Here is a 26,958-nt window from a genome sequence, read left to right as displayed (position 1 = left end):
TTCTCTCAACTTTGTATATACATAGAAAATGGGCTAGTAAATGTTATACCTGGGGAAAAGTTCTTTCATGTTGCCAATCTCCAAGAAAACATTGCATTTTTAGCAATAAATAGAGCAAAGTGTTGACTAGTCACAATGATATAACATCAATTCAGGAAAGTATACAGAAAATATTGATATTCCTTTATTCTGTGACCAAATTCCTTACTAGACTTGCATTCTCAGCTCCAAGCAGAGATCTAATATATAGTGTCAACCTTAAAAATTAAATTAAAAAACCAAGGTTATCATGTAGCAAATGACTTTATTTGGGAATTGCAATTCCAGATATGCAAGCCTGGAAGGAAAAGAGGAAGTTGTGAGGTACTATTTTAAACATTTCTTTAAAGCACTGCCAATCAAGAATCAGTTTTCTGTATTTAGTGATTTTGTCCCTTGGTGCCAGGAAGGACCTTTCCTGGTTATCATGTCCCACTGTGGAAGGAAAGAGCATGGTTATTGGAAACTGTTTAAGACCACATATGAGTAACAAGGAATAGAATAGAGAGCTCTCAAGCATTTCCCACTTAAGGACTACCTCTTATCAAAGCTATAAGCTTTAGAGATCATCTTGAAACATCAAACCAGCATCATCCTCTTGGATAGGTTATTTCTGCAAGGGTTTGACAGGCAACAAGCACAAAATGTTTAAAGTATTGTACAACACAAAAAGAGAAGCATAATAATAAATCTAGTTTGTGGAGGCACCTGGGTGGCTCAGTTGGTTAAGTGTCTGACTCTTTGATTTTGGCTTGGCTCAGATCATGATCTCAGGTCATGAGAACAAGCCCCACATCAGGCTCCATGCTCAATGGGGAGTCTGCTTGTCCCTCTCCTCTTCTTGCTTGTGTTCTCTCTCTCTCTCTCTTAAATAAATAAGATTTAAAAAAAAATAAATCTAGTTTGTATAAGATCCTACATGAAGAACCCAGACCTGAAAGTAACCAGCTAAATACATCAGAGGTCAGGAATCAGTCAAGTTTTCTCTTTGCCTGAAAAAATAATGTTCTAAATTCCAGAGTTTATCCCCCTTAGCAATGGTCTGAGAGATACAGGTGGTGACTTTATTTTTCCAGGAGAATGCCAAGATAAAGGCAATAAGGGGGAAAAGACAGACTTTAATATTTGAAATATAAAGTCTTGATGTGGTGTCTTGAGTGGAAGCAATCTGCCTTAATGTCAACTACTTCTCTTTCTTATCCATTTGATTAAAAACTCTCCAGGGTTTGGAAGACCAGATGTCAGGTGCAGCCATCTTTAGCTGTGGAATGTGTGTCCAAGATTCAAGCCCCCAAAGTCTGGCTATCATTTGGGTAATGAGGAGGACCTGGTATAGTTCCTTTCCAAGAAGTTCAAGGGCAGTCCTTGTTCCAAATCAGAAGCATGGGGGGAAAAATGGAAACATTAGTTGGGAGTATGGTAGGCAGATACTTGAGAAAACCAGAATAATTTGGGATCTATTACAGTTTATTAACAGGATTAGAATATAATGCAGACAAAGGTACAAACATAAATTTTCTCTCTATACTTACCCTGATTTTTTACTGAAGATAATCACAGTATATCTAATTTGTGTGCATTAAACTTGGCCTGCCTCAAGTGTAGCAAGAGTAGTAATTCACCATATAAGCACTTTTCAAAACTGCTTTTCTAGAACTTTGTAAGCAAGGTGCCAAGTTGATTTTTCTGAGGAGCTATATTGGCTCCATAAAGTAGCCTTAGTTCCTTAAAAACTGTCCTGTAAAATCTGAGTCTATGTACATCTCTCTGAAAATAATCCAATCAGAGCCTTGGTAAAGTAGCCAATATTTCTATTTATTATTACAAGGAAAACAGATTCTCATTGAATTTATGCAAATAACCAACTATATTGCCATGTGAAAAAGTACTCAAGAGTTTCCAAATTCTGGAGGGATCAGGTAGGGAGAAAAAGTAAATATTTCATCATTGTTTACAAAGTTATATTTTACCAAAGTGCTGTATTTCATAGATAGCTTTAAAGAGAGGAGAAAAGGGGGTCCTTTTAATGTAGCAAGCAAAACATTGAAGGACTAGTAATATTTGAAAACTAGGAGTCATAAAAATTATAATCATCTTACTCCATTCATTCAATGCCATGTTATTCTTGTTCTGCTTGAATCTAGTTTTTACATTAGTTCTGGAAATTTTTACCCAGTTTAATTTTATGGTCTCAAAGTTATCAGAAACCGGCACTTTTTTCTGAGTTCTTTCCATGAATCTCTTTGAAAACAAATCACTTCTGTAGGTACATTTTGTAAAAGTATCTGAATAAAAACGTTACTCCCTATAAATGAAAAGACTTAAAATGTCCATTATTAAAGATATGATGCAAGTTCATTATGATGGAGTTGACAAGAAAATTTGGTTTTCCATATATTTTAAGATAATAATTGGAATCATGGCCAATAACATTTTACCAAGACACCAGATTTCCAGGAACTTCACATAATTTCTAAAATATTTACGTTAATAACATTCACCTGCATAACAAAACCTTAGATGGTTTATTTTTCACTTATTTGAAAATGCTTCTCATGTAATTTAACATATTGAATAACCCTAAAGGGCTTAGTATCTCTCTTTTTATAAGGAGAAAGAACAAATCTATTGTGATGTTTTAGAAACTTTCTAGAAAACCCAAAGTTAGTTCAAGGTCAAAAGGACTATTCAGAATTGGATTTGGGGAAATTTGTCCAAAATATCAAAAGATTTTAGAACATTTGGTCAAATAGTATCATGGGTCAAATAGGATTATGAAATAATACTTAGCCATCCATTTAACCATGGTAACAATAGAAGTTGTTAAAAAGCAAATACAGAAAGATACATAGATCCGAGTTAAAACTTACATAATCAGAGACCTGTTAAAGACAGCAAATACAGAAAATTATTTTAAAAAAATATAGAATCCTTTTTTTTTTAAGCCAGATTAAAGTATAAAGGAAAACTTTTTACAATCGATTATCAAAAGCAGACCAATAGTCCAAGAAAAATTTGTTCTCTTAGCAGATAAAAGGAAAATTATGGTTCAATTTTACATAAATACACTATTAATATTAAAACTTATTGTTAAACCCCTATAACAAATTTATTTAGCTGGATCATATTAAAAGTTTTTCCAAGATTATTTTTTCACAGACCTTCTAAAACTTTTTATGTCCATCTTAGTCTATCCTTTCTATCTGCCTCAACAGAAATGTATCTCCATACTTCATACTTTTTTTTACCCTGGACCTTTTCTAAGCAAAAAACATACCCTACTTTCCTTGTATACAGAGCTATTTCCCTTATTATTTCTACCAGCTTTAATTATATATGTTAATTAGAATTGTTTACACTTATAAACCTTAATTAGAATTCTTAACCCTTAAAAACCTTAATTTTTAATGAAAACTAAGTATGCTATTATGAACTGTCTTTTACATTAGCATTTTTTTTAGGTTGGCAATTTCATGAGTACATTTCATAATTTCTAGAGACATATACTCTATCAAAGTATAATTTTTCAATGTGATGCAAAACATGTTCATTAATAGACCCAAGTATCTTTTGTTTCCCTGTAAAAAGAAGCCAGAAATGGATAAGCCTATGTCAATTAAGGTGTCCATTTTCTATCTTATTTAGAAATTATATATATATTCAGTGAATATCCATCATTTTTTTAACCTGGCAAAACTTTACCTAAAGACTCTTTATCCTACTTACATTTATTTTAACAATTATGTTTAGATTACCCACAAAAACTTGAGACATTAGACAACTAGCCACCAGCCTAAGCTATTTTCTTGCTCACAAATTTTGTAAAAGAAGTAACATGAAGTTACTGCACTTCTAATAAACCTAGCTAGAATGAAGGTTTTATGTTTAATGCTGAGAACTCTAAAGACATGCATTTTAATTGAAACAACAACCTTAAACTTGCTATTATTTTAAATATTTTCCCAAATCATGTGAACCTGAAAAATATTTGAGTTAGTATCTATTATATTTCTGATAATTTATAAATGCTTCATTTTCAAGCCAAATGAATAGGGCTTATTTCATAAATTAGCTTTGGTTATATCGCCCAGAAGTAGAAAAATACTGTATCTATAACATACATACATAGTCTTTCATAAATAGACAGAGAGATGCAAAAAGAGAAGACACTTAAAGATATTGTGTTGTTTTTTTAATTCACTAATTTCAGGAGGTAATCCATTTATAAAAACATTTGAGGTTCCTCCCTGGGTTTAATAAATTCTTTAATTATGGTCCATAGTTTGGTAGATGAGGGTATAGAAGGTATAGAGGAGGTGAGGGTGGTGCAGAAGGGAAAGAAGAAGCTGGTACTGGAGACCATTAGGACAGGGAAGGGAAAAAGTAGCCTCAGAGCCCCTTTTATCTACTTTTAATTATTTATGTGTCTTGGTTAATTTAGAAACCTTATTTTGCAAAGAGTGATTTTAGAGTCTTGGATACATTTGGAAGACTCCAGGTACCAATTAAAATAGCCATCCTATTTAGTCTATTTAATTTTAGAGCTGTAGTCTTCTAATTTGGTTCTGCAGGAAAAAAAAAAAGTTCTTCATAGTAGCCATAGGAGTTCAAATTATCTTGGGTTCAGTTGGTCCATTTGATTAAGAACACACATGAAGAAGGGCCATATTTTTTTTGTTGTTGTTTATTTGTTTGTTTGTTTTAGGGCCACAGTTTTGAATACAAAATTGGCCAGGGTCCCAGAAGGAAGATGCTTAGGGAAAATTTAGAGGATTGTGATCCCATACTTTAAAACCAAAGGTTTGGCAAACAAATAAGTAGTCACCAAAAGGCTGATTCCTTCAAGAATAAAGTCAGAGAGCTCACCCAAAAGGAGGAGGGGTGCCTCTGACAAGAGGCTCACCATGCCAAAAATAAAAAGATTACTTACTCATAATGCAAGAGGCTGAAGTGGCTACCATTCACAATGCCTGGAGTTGTTAGTTCATCGAGATTCATCACCTTCTTATCCCACTTCTGACATCATATAATGTCAACTTTAAAAATTAAACAAGAAATATTACTGAGCAGCAAATGAGTTTTTTGGGAATAGCAGAAGAATTGCAATTTGGTGCATGCAAACTATGGCAAACAGTAAGCAAGTCCAGATAACAAAGTGGGACAGCATCCTTTTATAGAGGAAAGGAGAAAGTTGCAAGGGTTGTTTTGAACAAAAGTTTATGGGAGGAAAAAGAGTTTGAAGTGGTGACAGCTTCTTATTAACTCATGTGCAGGCAGCTTGTTGTTGCCAGGTTGAGAGAAAATCTTTCTTTTTCCTACTGGTTATGTAGATTTTGATGAGTAGTAGGGCATGAGAGTTCTCCCTTCATGGATTGCCCCATTTTGAAAGAGGATTCCTTTATTAATTTTCACAATAGTAGGCATTCAATAAATTATTATGTAAAGAATAATTTAAAATTGAAATTAGACCAGTGTGCTTGAATAAAAAGTTATCAAAGAATATATCTGAGTTGGGGCAAAGACCACTATAATAAATGGATTAAGGAGCTAACACCTCAAAGACAGCCACACTGGACTTCAAAGATATTTGCATGATATGCAACTCAAGGCAATGAATGGCAGGTGGAAATTAAAGGAAGAGGAAATGATATGGAGGTTGACTTAAGTGTGGCATACTCAAGAAACTAGAAGCAAATTAAAATTCACTGAAATGTGAAGTCTATAGATAAAAGGAGGAAGTAATTTAGAAACCATATAGTGAAGAGCTTGCACTCCAAGGGAAGAAATTTTACGTAATTTGTTACCAAAAGCTGCTAAAACTTTCTGTTCTATTATGTTCTTTTTGTTTTTTAGTGGGAATGATTTGCTCTGATCTGGAATTTAGAAAGATGACTGTGGCAGTAATAGGTAGGAAAGATTGGAGTAGGGTGAATGAGGAAGTTGAAATACAAAATCGGAAATGACTAATCCAGAAAAGAAAAATGAAGTGGTAGCAAAAGAAAGGAATGAAGGGATGTGGCAGAGTCAAGATTTTTGGATTTGGTCCTTACCTGAACACAGACAGGGTTCTTAACTGAACATAGGGGAGCAGATGAAAGAGGATCCTGCAGGTCTGAACCTGGATTTCTAGTAAAATCACAGACAGAGATTTAGGAAAATCAAGCATACATCTTGTTAGGCCAAATTGCATTTTAATATCTTGGGGATTAAGGTGCCTAATCAGATGTTAAATGAGAAATATCAGGGAGATAGCTTAAATTGTAGTCTTGGATTGAGGGCAAATCTTAAGGAATTCCTAGGAATGCAGTTGCAAACATCTCAAATTACAATCAACAATGTTATCCATTCCATGTTAAAAATATATGCATAGAAGGGTATTTATTTTTATCGTCTCTTCAAAAAACATGGAGATGGGGTGCCTGAATGGCTCAGTTGGTTAAGCATCTGCCTTTGGCTCAGGTCATGATCCCAGGATCCTGTGATCAAGCCCCACATAAGGCTCCCTGCTTAATGGAGAGCCTGCTTCTCTCTCTCCCTCTGTTGCTCCCCCTGCTCTCTCTCTCTCTCTCTCTCTCTCTCCCTCTCCCTCTCCTTATCCATCTCCCTCTCCCTCTCCCAAATAAATAAAATCTTAAAAAAATGTATGAGGATATCCCTTGTCACATTCTTCCATGGAACCTCTTAAAAACACCATAGAATATTCCTTTGAAGTTCCTAATGAACACCACACATCCAGTAAACCATGCTTTTCAAACTTAGGAGAAGTAAGAGTGAGCAGAGAGCACAAGAAGGCATCTAACCAGGATAATTATGTCCATCTTTGTGGGGACTTGAATTTTTAGTAGATTTGAGGGAATATAAGTAAGATAAAATGTTTTATATTAATTTTATTTTGTTATGAATACAGCTAAGCTGTGGCATAGAAAATAAAATTTATATTACTTTCAAAATATAAAGCTTACAGTTCCAAAGAAATATCTTACTCATAATAAGCTCCTTTCTGCTTTGTCCCGAACTCCTACAATAAGTGCACTGTCAGGCAATCAGCACACTTTGAGAGGAAACATTTGAGCAATCTAGTCTTATGCTGCATCTGTCTTTTCTATAATGCTAAATTAAACTGTTGCAAATATTTGCAGCCAAGTATATCCTTGGCTGACAGTGAAATAATAAAAAATAATACCTACCTTATTCAGTTTTTTTAGATCCTTTGTCTAAGTCCTGGATATATATTTATTTAAATGGAAATATTTTTGAATCTTAACCAGACACTGGTAATGTCAGGTAGTCTATGGGGCTTCAGGTTCTATCTTAAGGATACTCTGGGACTCTGGCCAAGAAAGGTACATAAATCATTCCTTTTTCACAGTACAGCTTCAAAAATCAAGATTAATTCCTGCAGTGTGTGTTGCTCCTTAACATTAGTTTTCCATCAATTCAAACTAATGTTCAACAGCCCACTCTGGATTGAGGACTCCTATGCAATACAAAAAAAGAAAAATAACCATAGGTTTGTTTATACTAGTAAATATGAACAATGAGAGCATAGATGTCTATATTCCTAAGGCTAGAAAAGGTTATTTACCAAAGTGGTTTCTAAATTCTATCAGCACATGATTCCCAGGCCCCATAATCTAAAGTTTATAGTTGAGAGATTCTCCAACTTTTTCTAAAAATGTCCCTGTTTCTAAAACAGTTTCTAAAACAGTCAACAGGCATTGACATATAGTAATGCCTACCTTATCTGTAGTTCAGACTTAAATCCCAACTCTATGATTCATACTTCTGAATTTAGAAAACAAAACTTCCAAGTGGTTAGTTTCAAACCCACCTGCAGGCCCTTTATATGCTACTTATGTGGAAAATAAGAAAGCATAATAAAATTTGAAGAGAGACACAATAGAATTTGAAGAGTGTTTCTCTCTGGTGTCCCCTTAAATAGGAGAGAAGACAAGACTTAAGATAGCCTTCCTTGTTGCAGGCACCTTCCCTGACCTGTATACATATGCCGTCTAATTCATTTATTAATTGAGCACATTAATTGAGCACCTACTAAATATCAAACGCTGTGTGTCAGGGATACAAAGAGAAGTCACTGTCCACAAGGTGTTCAGAGACAAGACATGGAGACAGCCCTTCCAAAGATAGTTGCAGTACCATGGGATAATTTTAGGGTGATCAATATCCAGTTTATGGGCTTGGCTACAGAAGGCACCTGTAACAAGAAACAAGAGTGTTTCTTTCACTCACTTTTCCATCTAAATAAGTCATAAACTTGAATAATCTATAGGAGGGTGCTCCCTGAATATAGGATGTATCTAAGATAGCTGCATGCAAAGAGAATTGTCTTTGGATTCAGAGTGTATTCTAGCTGTCTCACCACTGATGGGAGCTTGGGACCTTTACTTAGCCTCCTGAGCTTCAGTTTCCTAATCAGCAAAGTGAGATGATGACTCCTACCTCCCTGGGTTATTGTGAGGATTGAGAAAGATAATAATGCCTACCATTTCTTAAGTGGCTCTTACGTATGTCCTCTAGTGACAGGTGATATGTATCCCTTTTAAATCTTCAGAACAACCCTGTAAGGCTATTCTGACTGCTAAAACTAGAGCTACAGGGAGATTACATTTTATGCTTCTGACTATACAATTTGAAAGTGATGGAACTAAAATCTAAATTCCAAGTTTGTCCAGATCTAGAACTGTTAGATTTGACATGTCCCAAGTATTTAAAAGAGTGCCTGAGATAGAGTAGGTGCTCAAAACATACAGGTTGTTCACATCCTAATTTTTTTTCTCAAATATCTGAAATTTCATGAAAGCACTACACAACCTATCACTTTTTCTTTCATATCAACAATTAAAAGACTGCAAACACAGCCTCTCTTGAGTTACAAAGCCTTAAAATGACAGATAAGAGTTTTATGAAATAAGCTATATCAGGAGATATTTTTGTGTAACTAGGTTGCTGGTCCTCTCAGGATAGGGTTCATATGCAGCTTCAAAGAATGATGTCATAATAACCTGAGTGAAAGGAACATTACTGAGCATTTCTCTTTATTGCAAAAGATGCCTATGTTACTTGACAAGAGTAATAACTCAAGCAACCTGAATTTTATATATAGTGGCAATTAGAATATATTTGCTTATTTAAGAAGAAAATCTACTTGAGTTATAGTTTTATCATCTTCACAAGGTTTTAGAAAATTGAATTTTTCACAGAAGTCAATTTGTTTCGGACACAAGATGTTTCAGCCACAAAAGAAAAAAGTAAACAGATGAAACCGTAAGGTGAGTAAAATCCAAAAAGAGCCATTTAAAAATGGACCAGTAATATTTAGAAGCACAAAAACTTTGAATTAGGTGGTTAAGACCATCAAAGGCATGAGTGCTACAAATAAAAATTAGAGAAGCAAATAGATAAGGGGAAGCTCTTATTATTTTTGAAAACTAAAACCCAGCCACATTTTTTATCCCAAAACTTTTCTGGGTTGGAAACTCTCCAGTATTCACTGTGATTCTGGCTGCCATGTCAATGGAATCTTCCCTGACTGAAAAAGCTGAAAGGTGTACTTAAGTCTGTGAACAGAAAGGAATCGTGCATGGAAAATCAAACTGAGCCCATGACAGATAGGCAAGCTATTGATTGGCAGCTCTAGTGTGGTACTTCTGTTGGAACCACCAGGCCATCATTGCTATGGTGATTTCTGGCTGTGCCAAGGTGATAATTTCAAATTAGAATGACTAGCTGGCATGTTTTTGCAAGTAATGTTTCTATGTAGGAAGGGCCCCAGATTTCAGCATCCAAATTTTAATTTCTTTCCATCTTCCTTACAGCATCCATGAGCTTTAGTATTCAGAGTAGCTTTCATGAACCTACATAGAACATTGCAAAATGTTTTTGGGCTATATAACATTTGTGTCCACCATATATTTTTCTGAGTATATTTTAATACTGTAGCTCCTCAAAATAAAATCCACTCAGTTCAGAATCAGCTGCTAACTATTCAATCAGAATATGATTGTAAAAACTATAATCATTTAACATATCCTCGTTGTGGGGTAGATTTAACACTTTGCTTCATTAAACATGCTTTATTTAATAGAAACATTTGGTTGCAAGAGACAGAGAGTGACTTTGAGTACCAACCAGAAGAGAACCTTGTTGGAAGGATATGGAAAAACTGACCTTTCCGCCAGTAGACAGTAGGGACCTCCATTGACATTTCCATCAAGTGGGAAGGCTAACTCCCCCAAGGCAAAATCAGGACCCTATCATAGGATGAAAGATAAATGGGACACTACACAGACAAAACCATCACATGCACACCTTAAAATGAGGAAGCTGTGCCAATAACATCAACTACTTTACAAGAGTATATGTGCTTCTTGTCTTTGGAAAGGAACAATCCCATTGAAGAAAGGGCACGTGACTAAAAATTCTATTAGATGGGGATCCCTGGGTGGCTCAGTGGTTTAGCACCTGCCTTCAGCCCAGGGCATGATCCTGGATTCCGGGGATCGAGTCCCACATTGGGTTGCCTGCATGGAGCCTGCTTCTCTCTCTGCCTGTGTCTCTGCCTCTCTCTCTCTGTTTCTCTCATGAATAAATAAATAAACTCTTTAAAAAAAATTTTAAAAATAAAAATAAATAAAAATTATACCAGATATTCTCTGAATTTTGGAAATGGAAAAGAGAATAAACAAGATGAGGAATAATTGATTTGAAAATTTTCAACTTCAAAATAAGTGTGTGAAAATTTGGGAATCTGCCCTATTTGCATTTATCTTAGTGAATTCTCGTATCACTTACTCTTATTAGCCATACCATTTCTTTTACTTATCTCAGTTCTAAAATAACATGTACTTGTGTTCTTAGGTGATTAATGCCTATACCCTCCATTCTACCTTGAGCTAGAAGAGGGGGGAAACTCTACTGGATTTTGCACCTGGATCCCTTTTACTTCAGTATCTAGTACAATATGTGATGCTCATGAATATGTATTAACTGACAGAATGAAGTATATTTAGAGAAATGTCAGTAGCATGACTTTAGTCCTACTACCCTAGCAAAAAATTAACTATATGGTAAGATTCATTATTATGAAAAACATTATCTGAAAGTTAGAGCCAGAGTTCATATTCTGATGACTATAGTTTTTTTAAAAAGGTATTTTTTACAGCACAAATTGGTATTTTAATCAGTGTCTTAGGCCCTGGTACTACATGGGAATATTTGCGTCCCCAGGGATAAAATGTATTTCGTTATGTTTGCCAGCTATGTGGTCCTCAAAATCCCTCCACTGAGTTGCTTATGCAAATCCTCCCTCTCATAAATCTCCATCAGCCATTGCTAGTCAAATTATGTTTGCCTGGTGTTTCTCTGTAAATCCTGCAAATCTATTTTCTGTACTCTCCCCAAAACTGATGGGAAGTTAATCGCTCTGTAATTGCTTGCTATGTTTCATGTCCTCATCATGAGTAATGTTGCCATGTTCTCATCCTCAAGCACCTGATTCGTTAACAGCCAACTAAGAGGAGCAAAAGAGCAAGATTTAAAATGTCAGAATTCTCTCATAAAAGTAGGCTAATGAAAATAGAAGAAACTAGCTAAACAAAGTATTGCCTAAACACAGATTCATTAAATATAGGAAATTAAATTTGGCATAACAGAGAATAAGACTTTTTAAAATATGTTTAAGATTTAATTTGCATTTCTCTCTTGCTTTTTTTTCCCCTCAAGATTGTGTTCTCTGTAAGTGTCTTTTTAGAAGAAAATTAGGCATTATAGATCTTCCCCCAAAGATATATTTCTTTTCCAAAACAAATCCTTACTTTTGAAAATACTTGGTAATTAAAACAATAGACCAAATGTTCAAATCATAGCTTAGGCATCAGTATAATATACCCATGAAGCCCACATGAGCAAATGCTGAGTTATGAAGCACATGCTTTAAAATACTATAGAATCTTGCACAAACATGGAGGCATAATCTTGAAAAATCACTGAAATACCGATTTTTAACTTTTAAAAAATCAAAATCGAGGAAGGTATTTTCTCCTTTAAAATAACACTTGTAAATACAGAGAATTTATCTTCTCTGTTAAATACTCTGTAATAGAAAAAGATTCAGTCCATGATATTTACCCTGAGGTCATTTTTATTTAGGACTCTATTTGTTGAATTATGATGAAGTTGGGAGAAAAGGATGTAACCAAGGATGAAGAGTATTAATATATTTAGAAAAGAAAGAGGATTAATATATTTGTATCAGTGATTTGAGAAGCTCATCAACCACACAATTTTTGCTCTGAGCCCTAATTTGTAAGATTCTGTATCATCTCGAAAATAAATAAATGAAACCTATGGGTCAGATTTTCCTTCTGCAAAGCTCCATCATTATTCATGGAAACTCTAAGATTTTAGAACTCACATATATTTCAGACACTTTAGTGCTTTGAGTCAGCCTTAAATGGCAGTGACTGGGATTTTGCTCCCCCTTTAGTACATTCAGCTAGGATTTTAGTGTTTATGGAAATAAAACATAAAAAAAGTAATATTTCCCATGACAAACATTGAGAGACTTGGGTGCTTTACAAGTCCAAATTTTTAAACATTTTTTTATATTACAACAATTTTTGTAAAACAGCTTTAACTTTGAATGATGAAAATCTTACACAGGAATGACTGCTACATTTTTAATGCACCCACAAGAGAAAACTATATTTTGGTAATCTTGTAAGTGGAAATAAAGCCAATTCTTCATGCTCAAGAAGTGCTGACTATGAAACAAAGATTAGATACAGCTTATTTGCATTTTTGGTGTCTTTGGGGACTTCCTGGTTCCTGCCAAACTTACATTCCTTATTAGTTAAAGCAAAAATATTAAGTCTCTTCTTAAAATGTGTAAATCAAATTAGAAATGAGAGACTTTCGGGATCCCTGGGTGGCGCAGGGGTTTGGCGCCTGCCTTTGGCCGAGGGCGCGATCCTGGAGACCCGGGATCGAATCCCACATCGGGCTTCCGGTGCATGGAGCCTGCTTCTCCCTCTGCCTGTGTCTCTGCCACTCTCTCTCTCTCTCTCTCTCTCTCTCTCTGACTATCATAAATAAATAAATAAAATTTTTAAAAAAAAAAAGAAATGAGAGACTTTCTATTTTCTTTTGCAGAAGGTCATGCATACAAGGAAGAGGCATATGGAACTGTTTCAGGAGCTGAATCAGAAGTTTCAAACTTTGGACAGATTTCGGGATATACCAAATACAAGTAGTATGGTGAGTATGTGTTACTTCCATCAGTACCTGGCACCACACTAATGATGTATCCTGTCAGCCATTATCCTTGCCCTCCGGGAGCTTTTCATTGTCTTGTGAACACAAAAGTGGCATACATAGAAAAAAATAATGCTCCACAATATATTTTGGAATATACTAAGAAACAAACTAGGAATGATAGACTCTTTAAGCAGTTTTATTCGTATTTAAATGTGTTATCAGTTATAAGCTTTAATTGGAATTAGTTATATATCAAAAATGTGTTAGGTTCATGTGGCCCTTTTATCATCATTAAAATGATCATTCAAACACCCAAATAGTTGACTAAATTTTTACATTTTAATTTGAATATCTGACATTTTAAGGTCATAAAATATAATTATATATTTCTTTATATTATGTGTATGTGTATATATGTATATACATACATTATTTCATATATATATGAAATATATATATATGAATATAATATATATTCATATATATTATATTCATATATATATGAATGTATACTTGGTTTCACTTTGTTACGTGAAACCAAAATGTTAAGTTTTGTCTCCAGGAAATTCAAGATTCACTTGTTCTATAACAAGAGTTTTGGGAAACACATCAACATTGAAAGCATTGATATTTGATTAGACTATTTTCTTCTCATTCATTCATACTACTACAGTCGTAGCATAGGAATTCATCAAATGGTATTTTGCAGTTACCGTGGACATGGCACAGTCATAGCTTCAGAGAAGGCTCCATGATTATTTGAGTACAAAGCTCAACCAAGAACTATCTGATCATGGACAAGTTACCCAGCTCAGGTTTCTAACCCTCAATTTATCCTACATTGAACAAAGAAAACAGAAAGTAGTAAATGTTTTCTTTATTCTCATAACACTTTTAACACTTTCCAAAGCAGGAAGGGCATGTGAGAGGTTAAGAAGCTGAGACTCAACTATGAGAGATAAAGCTGGAACTACCATCTGACTCCACTGTTCCTCACTCCAAATATGGTACTCCTGCTTTGCCTTACACCTTTGCAGTCCTTCTCCTCCTCCTAACATCTGATATTCTGGCATATATATATAACACTCTAAGAGACATGTGTTTGTGTTGGTGTTTGATCACCAACTCTAGTGAGCCTTGGGTATGTGTGTTGTGGGTCTAAGTCCTAGCTTCCTAATTAGTAACATCAGTTTATCATGAACAAGAATTTATGTACCTTTGTTTCTCCTGTATTCCTCTCAGTACTAGTACATGAACAAGAATTTATGTACCTTTGTTTCTCCTATATTCCTCTCAGTACTAGTACAAGGCTGGTCATGGTAATTTATCAGTACATACCTGTTCTTGGCTTATTGAATGTTTCTGATAGTTCAGTCTATGTTTGGCTTTTTGAAAACATTTTTAATATATTTATTTGAGTGAAACAGCACAAGTGGGGAGGGGGGAGAGGGACAGAGGGAGAGGGAGAAGCGGACTCCCCACAGGAAGCCCAACATGGGGCTCGATCCCAGGACCTCGAGATCATGACCTGAGCTGAAGACAGATGCTTAGCCTGCTGAGCCACTCAGGCATCCCTTAATCTGTGTTTGGTAAATGAAGATTATAAGAAATATAAGAGACCTTAACTCTTAAATGGTCCATAAATAATTCACATGTATATCAACCTATTTTCCTCCTTATAGCAAGAATCATGCATTACTTGGTATCATCAACACAATACTGGGCATATAGAAGACCCTTGAATGTAGTGAGTGGTTCTTTCTTATCTGCTCCTAATATTGAGCCATCAATTTTTAGTTTGCCAGGCAAATGAGAATTGCACCTTTGAGATTAGACCTAAACACATTAGCTACTCATTTTGGAATACTGAAAGCTAACATTGAAATAAATTGAAGAAACTTCATTTGCTAAAGAAAAGAGAGAGAGAGAGAGAGAGAGGGTTATGTTTACAAATCTGAAAGGCTTATGCAACAGATACAGCTGGCTGACTGCTATAATATGATTGTAATTTCCCCTTGTTGTATGGTCTGGGTATTAAATCATTAATGGCACAAATATCTGTATCTCAGTTTCCTGACAACCAAAATAGCCTACTAATTACTCCACATCTCTGCAGCAGCACGCCTATTCTAGAAAAGATTTATAAATATTTATCATTTGGGAGGTTAGGAGTGGGAAGGATAGAGCTGTCATTGCTGCTTGACTATTGTCCTAAATATCTGAGAACAGGAAAAAAAAAGAGTTCCTTATTCAGTTTTGATTAATAATGAACATGTGAGTGAGTTCATTATCCTTAATTCAGTCATAATTTGTGTGGCACATTGCTAATGAAAAATCGCATAATTGGATGGAGAAAGACATTTTCAAAACAAAAATCTCAAAGTCTTTTCCTTTTTTTCTGGCTACTAACTCACAACACCTGCCTAGCACTGCAAATGATGGTAATTATGTAGAATTTTGGGAATCAAAGGGAACCCAAAAGACCATTTAGTCCATTTCCCTGCTTCCAGGCAGGACAACATCTAAATCACACTACAAAGAAAAGGCAGTATTGAAAGAATTCTTTTACTTTGAGTGTGTCTCACAAACTATTCTCCATCAAGATTCCTTCCCTCCAAGGAGCTTCTCCAAATCTTCACTCTTTTAGAATATAGAATAAACAAATTCTCATTCCCTTGTCTCCAGTATTGTAGGTTAGAAGAAGGAAGGAAAGAAAGAAGAGAGGAAAGGAAGAAAAAAAAGGAAGGAGAAAAACAGAAAAGAATGGAGGGAGGGAGGAAGAAAGGGACTTACCCAGAAGTGACAGCTAGACTGTGCCTGGAACCCTGAGCTATGGGAAATGCCCAGGTGGCCTTCCTATGGTCCAGGTGGCCTTGAATTCTCATATTCAGCTAACATTCCATTTCTATGTATATAGCCTAAGGCCAAATTAGCATCTTTAGAAGCTTCATCCATGTTGACTTATATTGAAATTGTAATTCTTTTATTGTGATACAATTAACATAACAGTATTAGTTATGGTTTAATATTTGTATATACTGCAAAATGATCACTTAGTTAATCTAGTTTCCTCCTGCCAGCATATAAAATTATGTAATATACAATATTGTTAACTATAATCTCATTCTATATATTACATTCCCATGATTTATTTGTCTTTGAAGTGTGTATATTTTGACCTCCTTTTCCCATTTTACCTTCCTCCAAAACCCCCTCCCTGCTGGCAACCAGCAATGTATTCTTTACACTTATGAGTTTTGTTTTGTTTTTTCATTTGTTTTTTATATCCTACATTTAAGTGAAATCATATGGTGTTTGTCTGACTTATTTCATAATAAGCATAATAACCTCTAGTCTATACATGTTGTCACAAAAAGGGCAAAATTTCATTATTTTTTATGACTGAGTAGTATTCCATTGTATATCTATCTATAAACCACATCTTCTTTATCCATTTGATTATTTCCATATCTTGGCCACGTAAATAATGCTGCAATGAACATAAGGCTGCATATGCCTTTTCAAACCAGTATTTTCATTTTCTTTAAATACCCAGAAGTGGAATTGCTGGATCATATGATAGTTCCATTTTTAGTTTAGTAACCTCCTTACTGTTTTCCATAGTGGCTGCACCAGTACACAAGGGTTCCTTTTCGTCCACATCATTGTCAACACTTTTTATTTTTTGTCTTTTTGGTAATAGACATTTCCAAAGGTGTGAAATATCTCATTGTGGTTTTGATGTGCCTCCTTTGTTATAAATTTATCGATCACATATGCATAGGTTTATTTCTGGGCTCTTTATTCTGTTCCATTATTCTAAATATCTGTTTTTATGCCAATACTATACTACTTTGATTACTATAAGTCTGTGATAAGAGTTTGAAATCAGGGAGCATGATGGCTCCAGCTTTGTCCTTCTTATTCCAGATAGCTTGGTTATTTAGGATTTTTCATGGTTCCATGTTACATTTTAGAATTTTTCTATTTCTGTGAAAAATGCCATTGCTATTTTAACATGGATTATATCAAATCTATAGATAGCTTTGGGTAATATGACATTTGAGCAATATTCTTCAAGTCTGTGAACATAGCATGTCTTTCTATTTATTTGTGATTTCTTCATTATCACTCACTAATTTCGGTAGTTTTCTGTGTATAAGACTTACACCTCCTTGGTTAAATTTATTCCTGCTTTATTCTTTTTTGGTATAATCGGAACTGTTTCCTTGATTTCTCTGATAGTTTGTTGTTAGTGTATGAAAACATAAAGGATATTTGTATGTGTATCCTGCAACTTGACTGAATTTATTGGTTATAACAGTTTTTTTGGAGGAGTCTTTAGGGCTTTTTACCCATAAAATTATGTTCTTTACAAATAAGACAGTTTTACTTACTTCTTTCCAATTTGGATGTCATTTATTTCCTTTTCTTGCCTAATTGCTTCAGCTAGGACTACCAATACTGTACTGAAGAAAAGTGGCAAGAGTGGGCATCTTTGTCTTGTACTTGATCTTAGAGGAAAAGCTTTTACCTTTGCATCTCTGAGTATAGTGTTAGCTGTGGGCTTGACATATATGGCCTTTATTATCTTGAGGTACATTCCCTCTGTAACCACATTTTTAAGACTTTTTTATTATAAAGTCATGTTGAATTTTGTCAGATGTGTTAGTTGCATCTGTTGAAGTGCTTATATGATTTTTATCCTTCATTTTGTTAATGTGGTGTGTCACATTGATTGATTTTCAGATGTTGAACTATCCTTGCATACCTGGAATAAATCAGATGTGATCATGGGATATCTTTTTAGTATATTGTTGAAAATTGAGTTTGCTGTATTTTGTTGAGGATTTTTACATCTGTGTTCATCAGGGATATTGTAATTTCCTTTTTTTGTGTGGCATCCTTGTCTAGATTTGGTATCAGGGTAATATTGGCCTCAGGAGATTGAAAGCGTTTCTTCTTTTTCAATTTTTTGGAAGAGTTTGAGAAGGACTGGTAGTAAATCTTCTTTGATTGCTTGATAGAATTCACTAGTGAAGCCATCTGGTCCTGCCCGGACTTTTGTTTGTTGGGAGGTTTTTGATTACTGATTCAATTTCCTTGCTAGTAATCAGTCTATTCATTTTGTATTTCTTCATGATTCAGTCTTGGAAGATTGTATGTTTCTAGGAATGTACTCATTTATTCTAGGTTGTCCAATATATTGGCATAAATATTCATAGTATTTTCTTATGATCCTTTATTTTTTTGGTATTAGTTATAACATCTCTTTCATTTCTGATTTTATTTATTGGAACATTTTCTCTTTTTATTCTTAGTCTAGCTAAAGCTTATACACTTTGTTCAGTTTTTCAAAGAACCAGCTTTTTGTTTCACTGGTTTTACTATTGTCTTTTTAGTCTCTACTTCATTTATTTCCACTCTGATCTTTTATTTCCTCCCTTCTGCTAACTTTGGGCTTTGTTTCTGTTTTTCTAGTAAAGTTAGAATGTTTGAGATTTTTCTTATTTCCTGAGGTAGGCCTGTATCCCTGTGAACTGCATTTGCTGTATCATATAGATGTTAGTGTCCTTTATTTTCATTTTTATTTGTCTCAAGGTATTATATTCTTTGATTTCTTTGTTGACCCACTGATTATTGAGTAGCATATTGTTTATTATTATCATTGGTTTTCAGTTTCATGGGTTATGTTCTAAAAAGATGCTTGATATAATTTCAGTCATCTTAAACTTATTGAGACTTGTTTTGTAACTAACACATAACCTATCCTAGAGAATGTTCCATGTGCCCTTTAAAAGAATGCGTATTCTGCTTTAAGTGGAATGTTCTGTATATATCTATTAAATCCATCTGGTTTAATGAATTCTTTTAAGTCTAATGTTTGACTTTCTGTCTGCATGTGTAATAGTCCCCTAGTGTAATTGTACCATTATCAATTTCTCCTTTAGGTCTGTTAACATATGCTTTATTCATTTATGTGTTTCTAAGTTGGGTGCATGAGTACAAGGTTATATCGTCTTGCTGGATTGACTTCTTTATCATTATGTAATGCCCATTGTCTTTTATTAGTCTTTGTTTTAAAGTCTATTTTGTCTGACTTAAGTACAGCTACCTCAGCTTTCTCTTGGTTTCCATTTGCATTAAACATCTTTTCTCATACGTTCACTTTTAGTCTGTGTGTGTCCTTAAACCGAGGTGAGTCTCTTATAGGCAGCATGTAGATGTGTCTTGTTTTTTTTTTTTTTAATCCATTCAGCCACTCTGTATCTTCTGATGGAAGAATTTAGTGCATTTACATTTAAAATAATTATAGATAGGTATGTACTTATTGCCACTTTGTTTTCTATCTGTTTTTGTAGTTCTGTTTTCCTTTTGTCTTCTCTTGCTCTTTTCCCTTATGGTTTGATGCTTTTCTTTAATTTTATGTATTTACTACAGGTTTTAGCATTGTCGTTACCATGAGGCATGTATATGTATACATATATATGCCAATCTATATTAAGTTGTTAGCAAATTAAGTTTGTACACATTTTAAAACTCTAAATTTTAATACCCTGCCACATTTGATGTTTTTGATGTCACATTTCACATCTCTTATTTTGTGTTTCCCATAACTAATAGTTGTGGCCATTATTTTTACTACCTTGTATTCTTGGTTGGGATTTTTGCTTTCAGCATTGACTACATCATGCCATTTTCTTCTAGCCTGCAGTTTCTCCCAAAAAATCTGCTGATATACTTATGGAGGTTCCCTGTACATAACAAGTTTGAGTTTGTTTGTTTGTTTTATTTTTTTCCCACTGCCTTTAAGGTTTTTTCTTTAACTTTTGACATTTTAATTATAATGTGTCTTGGTGCAGATCTCTCTGGGTATATCTTATTTTGGAAAGATCTAGGCTTCCTTGACCCACAGGTCTATTCCCTTCATCAAGGTCAGGAATTTTCAACTATTATTTTTTCAAGTAAGTTTTCTGTCCCTTTCTCTCTCTTCTCTTGGACCCTTAAATATTATTTCACTCAATGTTGTTCTCTAGGTCCCTTAAGTTATCTTCACTGTTTGATTTTTTGTGTGTATGTGGTGCTCTGTTTGTATGAGTACTACTGCTGGTTACAGTAGTTCTTTACCATTAAAGAAGCATGGGTCTCAGACCGAAAGGATGTCCACACATTTGTGAACAATGCCAAGAACTACAGTACTACTGGGAATACCATGGGAGGCCAGAGGAGATGAACAAGAAATCCAACCTTATTAATTATATAACCTCAGAAATTCAGTCAGTCATACTGGCAATAATATTGTTGGACTCTAGACATTCAGACAAAGTTTAAAATTGACCATTTTAGTTTGTGGATCTGTGGTGCTTGATCTTCAAAATATAAATGGAAAATCACATCTATTCCAAACATAAAGAATTTTCAAAGCCAATGAACACATAATTTACATATCTTGAATCCTTTTAGGACTGAATTAATTGAACTTTGTCAAACTAAGGATTCCCAGAAAGTTCCTTTAAGACACAGCCTTTGTCTAAGATGAGTAAGTCCTCTCTGTGGCTTGATGCAGCAGAATTCACACTAGTGAACCATTCAGTCAGTGACTGATGATTCAGGTCACTGTAGTGCCCTGAAATGTTCAACTATTCCCTATTGCATACAGAATAAATTCCAAATTAAGTGGCCTGGCATACCGTGTCCCTTATGATCTGGTTTTCAATCCACCTTCTGCCTGTTTATTCTATTCTTTTTCACTCCAATTAAAATGAATTGGTTATTTTTCTCAGAGTTGTCCCATCCACATGTTCTCTGGATTTTTACTTCTCAGTATGCATGCCTATTCAGCCACCAAGCCTCCAATCACACATATCTTTATGACCAAGCTCATTCTTCTGTGACAATTCTGTTATATGCTTTCCACAAAAAGAAGCCTTATTTCCAACCTTGTCCATACCCCCTTATAGATGCAGATATATCTATATATTTATAGCTTCATTTAACTATAAACACCTTCATAATAAGTATAATTACTACCTAAAGGTCATTTATTTAATACTAGGTATTAGGCCAGGCTCCTTAACTTTTTTTTTTTTAATTTTGTAACCCTACAGTGTAGGTAATCTGCAGTTTGCCAATTCCTTTGGCCTCAAATATAAAACTTATCCATGTTTTGCAAATATTAAAGTTGAAGTTCATAGAAATTGAGTATATCGCTCAGAGTTACATTCATATGAAATGGAGCAACTGGAATTTGGACCTTAAATCACCCCTTAAATCTTATGCTTCCTAGTGAACCATGTTGGCTTTCCATCCTTGATTTATCACTTTATCCTCCCTAGTGCCTAATATGATGCCCAACACAGAGCAGCTAAAAAATATTAGTTGAAGGGAGCAAGGAAGGAGGGGAAGGGAAGAGTTACAAGACTAGATAGTTCATAAGACTTTAGAATATTGGACTAAATCAGAATTAATCCCTTCCACATATCCTAAAGGTTAAAACTTTATCACATCTTAACTATTAACTATTGTTTTCTTGTATCTCCTCATGATTAAGGTTTATATGTGTTAAAAAACATCTAATATATTGAGGATTTTAATAATTTAATTCCTAGATAGGTTGTCTCTTTTATCTATACTTGAGAGTGATTTTTTTTTGAGAGTGATTTTTAATATCCTCAGTAGAACCCAGACAATAATTGCAGTACCTGTTTTATGTTCCCCCTGCTAATTAATTATAAGCAGTTGTAGGCTAGAATTTAGGGTGGAGGGGGAGGAATAAAGGACACATTCAACAATTATAGTTGTTTAGGTGTTTTAATTTAATTTGTTCTAAAGAGAATTCAGTTATGATTTCCTTCTTGTTCTTTGATGTCACTCAGCTTGGTCTATTCCATTCAAATTCTCTCATTTAACACTTATTTAAAATAAATTAAGTTCACTGCTAAATCTTAACAAAAAATCAGGCTATAGAAACTTTGAATCATGTCTACTCATATTTATTGTGTCCCTACAACATAGAAGGTCTGGGTGGAGTCATAATTAGGCATATCTTAAATCTTAAGTAGTAAGAGGGTATATACTTTGGAACATAAGGAATTCTGGCCGGTAGACATTCCTTAACCCCTTATATTGCTAGATATATTTTCCAGAAAGCTGTGTTCTTTAAAGGGAAGAATGAGTTTTGCTGAATTAGTGTGCTGCCCAAATACATTAAAAAAAAAAAAACTGTGGGGGAATATACAGCAGTGAAAAAATAAATTACACAAAGGACATAGTAGCATTTTGATGTTCTAAAAAGGATAATTTCTTAAAAACTAAGCAAAGTTAATGAAATTCAGTTTTATGAAATATGGCCATTTGGGGGACTGTTTTTATTATTTATAATCTGCCCCATTACATATCTTCAAATTTTATCTCACCAAAGGTTCTGACAAAATACGTAAATTTTCTACATTTAGTCTTTGCAGTAACACCCCCTTCCTACCTGAGCATATAGCTATGCTGACTTTTCACAAGATACCCAAAACAAAACATCATCTACTTTGCCTTCCATAAATTATTCAATTCCTTTGATTGCTGGAAAATTTTAGGATAACATAAAGAAGGTGTTCATCAGTCTGTGCAATGAAAGAAAACTAAAAACCATTTCCTGCAGCTGGCCACAATTTCAAATCATCTCTGAATCATATCAACTGGATTAGGGTCACAAACATGCTCTCTTCCTGGGAACTTAAACAAGCAGTAATACTCATCATCAAATAATGACTCTTTCCCCTCTTTCCTCAACAGGAAAACCCAGCACCAAACAAGAATCCATGGGACACTTTCAAAAACCCCAGTGAATACCAACATTATACCACAATCAATGTCTTAGATACAGAGGCAAAGGATGCTTTGGAACTGAGGCCAGCAGAGTGGGAGAAGTGTCTGAATTTGCCTCTGGATGTGCAAGAGGGTGACTTTCAAACAGAAGTTTAACAAAATCAAAATGGACTGAGGTGGATATGAAACAATTTATTGCACTGACACTTAAGACTTGGGAAGCCTGACATTTCTATCTGGACAGTGTGACTATCCTATGTCAGGACCTTCATGTGCCAAATGTCAGTGATGTTTGCATATGGTAACTTCTCACTAGTAAGGCTAGTGGAGAGAGGACCAGGTGTACAGTTCTGACCATCCTGTGTTGTAAGTACCCGTGGAATGGATTTGTAAGGTAATCTTTATAGATAAACCTCAAGCAACGATTCATGTTGTAACCGCTTCATATGGTTTAGTTTTCAAAAAACTTCACCATGAAGCACAATGTATATATTTATGCAGTTTTTAAAGTTTATAACAGTCTGTTTGGCCATTACTACACTTTTTACTTTATAATATAAAAGCAAAGTTTTTGTCATTAAATGAATGTTTGTTGAGCTACATTCTTCATTGCTTTAAATGCAATAAAGTAATAATCTCACTTTTATATGAATAATATATTTCACATCTTTATTATTGCAGTTTTCTCTAGAAAGCTCTGAGTAGCTTTCTCTGCTGCAACTGTGTATAAAATATTTAAAATGTTGTATGGTGTAAATAAACTTTTGTCTACATATCAGTTTTTTAGTGCATTTTATTTTGGATTTGTTGAACAGAAATTTACATATTTATAATTTTTTTTCAATACAGATACTGAAAATGTATTCACAGTTTTAATAGCATACCGTTATTACTCCTTTGAGGCTAATGATTTCTCAAATGTAATAGTAGGTTTGTATAGTGCTTCTGTATTTTCTACTCAAACATCCTTTGGAACAATGTACCATGTAAATGGGGCTTGTCAGAAATCTGCCATCATAGTCTTACATAAATATTATGTTTTTTTCTATCTTGTGGCAAAAATACAACTACTAGTAGAAAACAATAAGTTGCCATACAAAAAATAATACAGGGAAAATGTTTATTATAAGTAATGAAGTCCATTGCATGTTTCACAAAAGAAACTACTTGTACTATAGTTCTTCATAGCATACAAAAAAACGAACTTATTCAGGATTTAAAAAAAAATCTTATCTGTATATTCTCTAGCAGAAGGAAAAGGGGAATGAATGTATTTAGTAGATGCTTTATGTCTGGTCTGAAAGTGGGAAATCTGAGGTGAGCTGGTCCCTGGTGTCCTCTGTAGTGGAAAGCCACACTGGTGATGTCTCCTGCTTTCTCAAAGCTTCATTAAAGGAAACATAGTGCAAAGCATGTCAGCAATTTTGTCATCCTTTTAATGGATGATGAGATTCTTTCTTTCAGTCTAAGGGAAGTATAGGGAGTGGAAAGGAGATTAAGGTCTTCAAAATTCCTAGAACGTTTCTTTAGATTAGTTTATTGTTAAACCTAAACTGCATGGTCTTGTGTGGTCTGTCAGAAAATAAAGTGAGCTGGCTCCGGCTACCCATGACCTGGGGGACCCAGCCCTGCAGGCCATGAGTCCAGCCAGAGACAAAGGTGCTTCAACACTCAAGTGCACCACTAAGCTAGAGCCTTAAAAACTGCCCAGCTCAGGCTGAACTCCTGTCAGATACTTCGAATGTTCTCAGTGTAAAGATGTTAAAAATATATTTTTAAGCAGATTTTAAAAATAAAAGCAACAGCAGAATATAACATAACTAAGGAGTGATTTTTCTATAGAATAAACTTCATGCTAATTATACTGTAATTGTAATATTAAATGTTTATTAAATTTATAAGATGACTTTCTGGTGATAGGAATATTTAGCAAATTTATCTCTCATTTCTTTCTATATCCATATATCTATAAATACATACATATGCATATATGTATATGTGTGTATATATACCTACATATGTGTGTATATATATTACATATACATATATATACACACATGCTTAGCTCCATCTCCGTAACCTACAGAGTGAATGAAAACCATATAGGCAGTTTCCCATTTCAAACTGGAAAATCTTGAGTGGAAAAAAAAAAACAAAACCTCAATAAGCATATATTTGAAAACGTAAATTCTATGTTTAGAAAACAAACTCAATATATTAGACTAATATTTCTTGTACAACTATAATAGTCACTGCCATAAAATGAAATCTATTTTTCTCACTTCTATTTTTCTCTAGTTCTAGTAATTCAATATCAGATCAATATATGAAAGCTAACCAGAGACTGCATACTTGAAAATGTTACAGTAACTTTTTTGTTACTCTAAGAGGGATGTCAAGTTGTAGGGGTGCTTTTTGTTTTGTTTTGTTTAATCTATAAGGAAAACAACACAGGCAGGTCAGTAAGTACCAAGGAATCATAAGTTTAAGGAAGCTCTCTTTTTAGTCCACTTCTTGCAAGTTTCCACTGCACGAGCATATATACATGTACCCTGCCAAAGCTGACTTGCAGCTGCCCCTTCGACAGTCCTGGGCAGTTCTCTCTGAGCCCATTGCATTCACAACCTGCTGAGAACTTTGTGCCCTTGGACTGGTAAGCCTTCCCCTTCCCCCACATCTAAATTTTATTTATGCTTCAAGGTCCACCTCATACTTCATCTTCACAAAGTTTTTCATGATTTTCCAAGCAAGAAATAATTTCTCCTGTGAACTCTTATGGCAATGATTCTGTACCTCTCTTAGGACTTTTTAAAAAACTTCTACCTTGTTATTTATACACATTTCTGATATCCTCTGGTGGACTGTAAGTGCCTGGAGGGCAGGATTCATGTCTGATCCATTTTTGTACCTCTTAAGGGACCTAGCACAATAATGTTCACACAATAAATGTTTGTTGAATTATTTGTGGAATTTATTTTAGTATTGCTTACAGCCATGCATTCATATCAAGTCACACATTCAAAAGTGTTTCTTGAATAACTATTATGTATTTACTTGTTTATTAGGAGAATATAGGGCCTCTGTTTTAGGTAGCTCACAATCTACTAAAGATGGAAAATTCAAATGTGAAAGAATAATATTATTTAAATATTATAAGCTATTATTACCCTATATTGTCTTTTTGCCCTTAAGATTACCACATGAGGCAATAATTAATTAACATTCCATGAAGTTTCTACTGTCCCTTCCAGATTATTAAGTCCCCAATTCAAATAACCACAAATCCCATGGAGATACTTTTCAGGCTAGTAGTAGAGGCATAAAACTGAAAATATGTATCATCAGCTGACTTAGAGGTAGTGAGGCCAGTAGCTAATTGTAGCAGAAAAGGATAGCTGATCAAAATAGCAAGTGATCTTAAATAGATTTGGTTCTATAGTCCATTATGCGATTCTATTTGCACCACTTTACCTTTCAAATCCTCTTCAAATGTAGCTGCTTTCTCACTAGTTGTGTGATTACTTGCATATATGCCGCAGGAGACAGAAAGGCCAACCCGAATTTTCAGATTGGCTTCAGACACTCTCTAAAAACATCGATCACAATTTTAAGAAGTTGCAGTCACTAAGTCACTGCTTCAGAAAATTTAGATTGCAGATTTGAAATCATTCACAGCTTCTTAGAAAATGTTTACTAGTTATTTCGAGTTCTCTATGTCGAAATAAAATGCCACACGTTTATATTACTTCATTGAAGAATATGAAAACAAATATGTCTCCAGCACGTCAATCTGCACAAAGGTTTCTACAATGACAAAATCATCTT

General features: G+C 34.4%; 1 protein-coding gene and 1 long non-coding RNA gene across 6 annotated transcripts in view; one reads left to right on the top strand and one right to left on the bottom strand.

Annotated features, from left to right (window-relative positions):
• The window catches only part of ADGRB3 (adhesion G protein-coupled receptor B3), a 715,781-nt gene extending 689,687 nt beyond the window's left edge, over positions 1–26,094 (top strand). For all 5 annotated transcript variants that reach the window (XM_072832455.1, XM_072832460.1, XM_072832459.1 and 2 more), the window contains 2 exons: positions 13,210–13,314; positions 23,101–26,094. In XM_072832455.1, coding sequence (XP_072688556.1) covers positions 13,210–13,314; positions 23,101–23,289 — 294 coding nt within the window. In that variant the 3' untranslated portion in view covers positions 23,290–26,094. The remainder of the gene's footprint in view (positions 1–13,209; positions 13,315–23,100) is intronic.
• LOC140636800 (uncharacterized) lies at positions 300–8,318 on the bottom strand. Its single transcript, XR_012034015.1, has 5 exons — positions 8,093–8,318; positions 7,227–7,516; positions 6,090–6,165; positions 4,970–5,075; positions 300–474 (listed from the first exon to the last, which is right to left on the bottom strand). It is a non-coding gene; the product is annotated as an uncharacterized lncRNA (long non-coding RNA).
• Positions 26,095–26,958: the final 864 nt, after the last annotated feature.

This window comes from Canis lupus, chromosome 7 (genome assembly GCF_048164855.1).
Source record: "Canis lupus baileyi chromosome 7, mCanLup2.hap1, whole genome shotgun sequence".
NCBI classification, from domain to species: Eukaryota; Metazoa; Chordata; class Mammalia; order Carnivora; family Canidae; genus Canis; species Canis lupus.
Note: the sequence above shows the minus strand (reverse complement) of the source record. Positions and strands in the feature narration are given on the sequence as shown.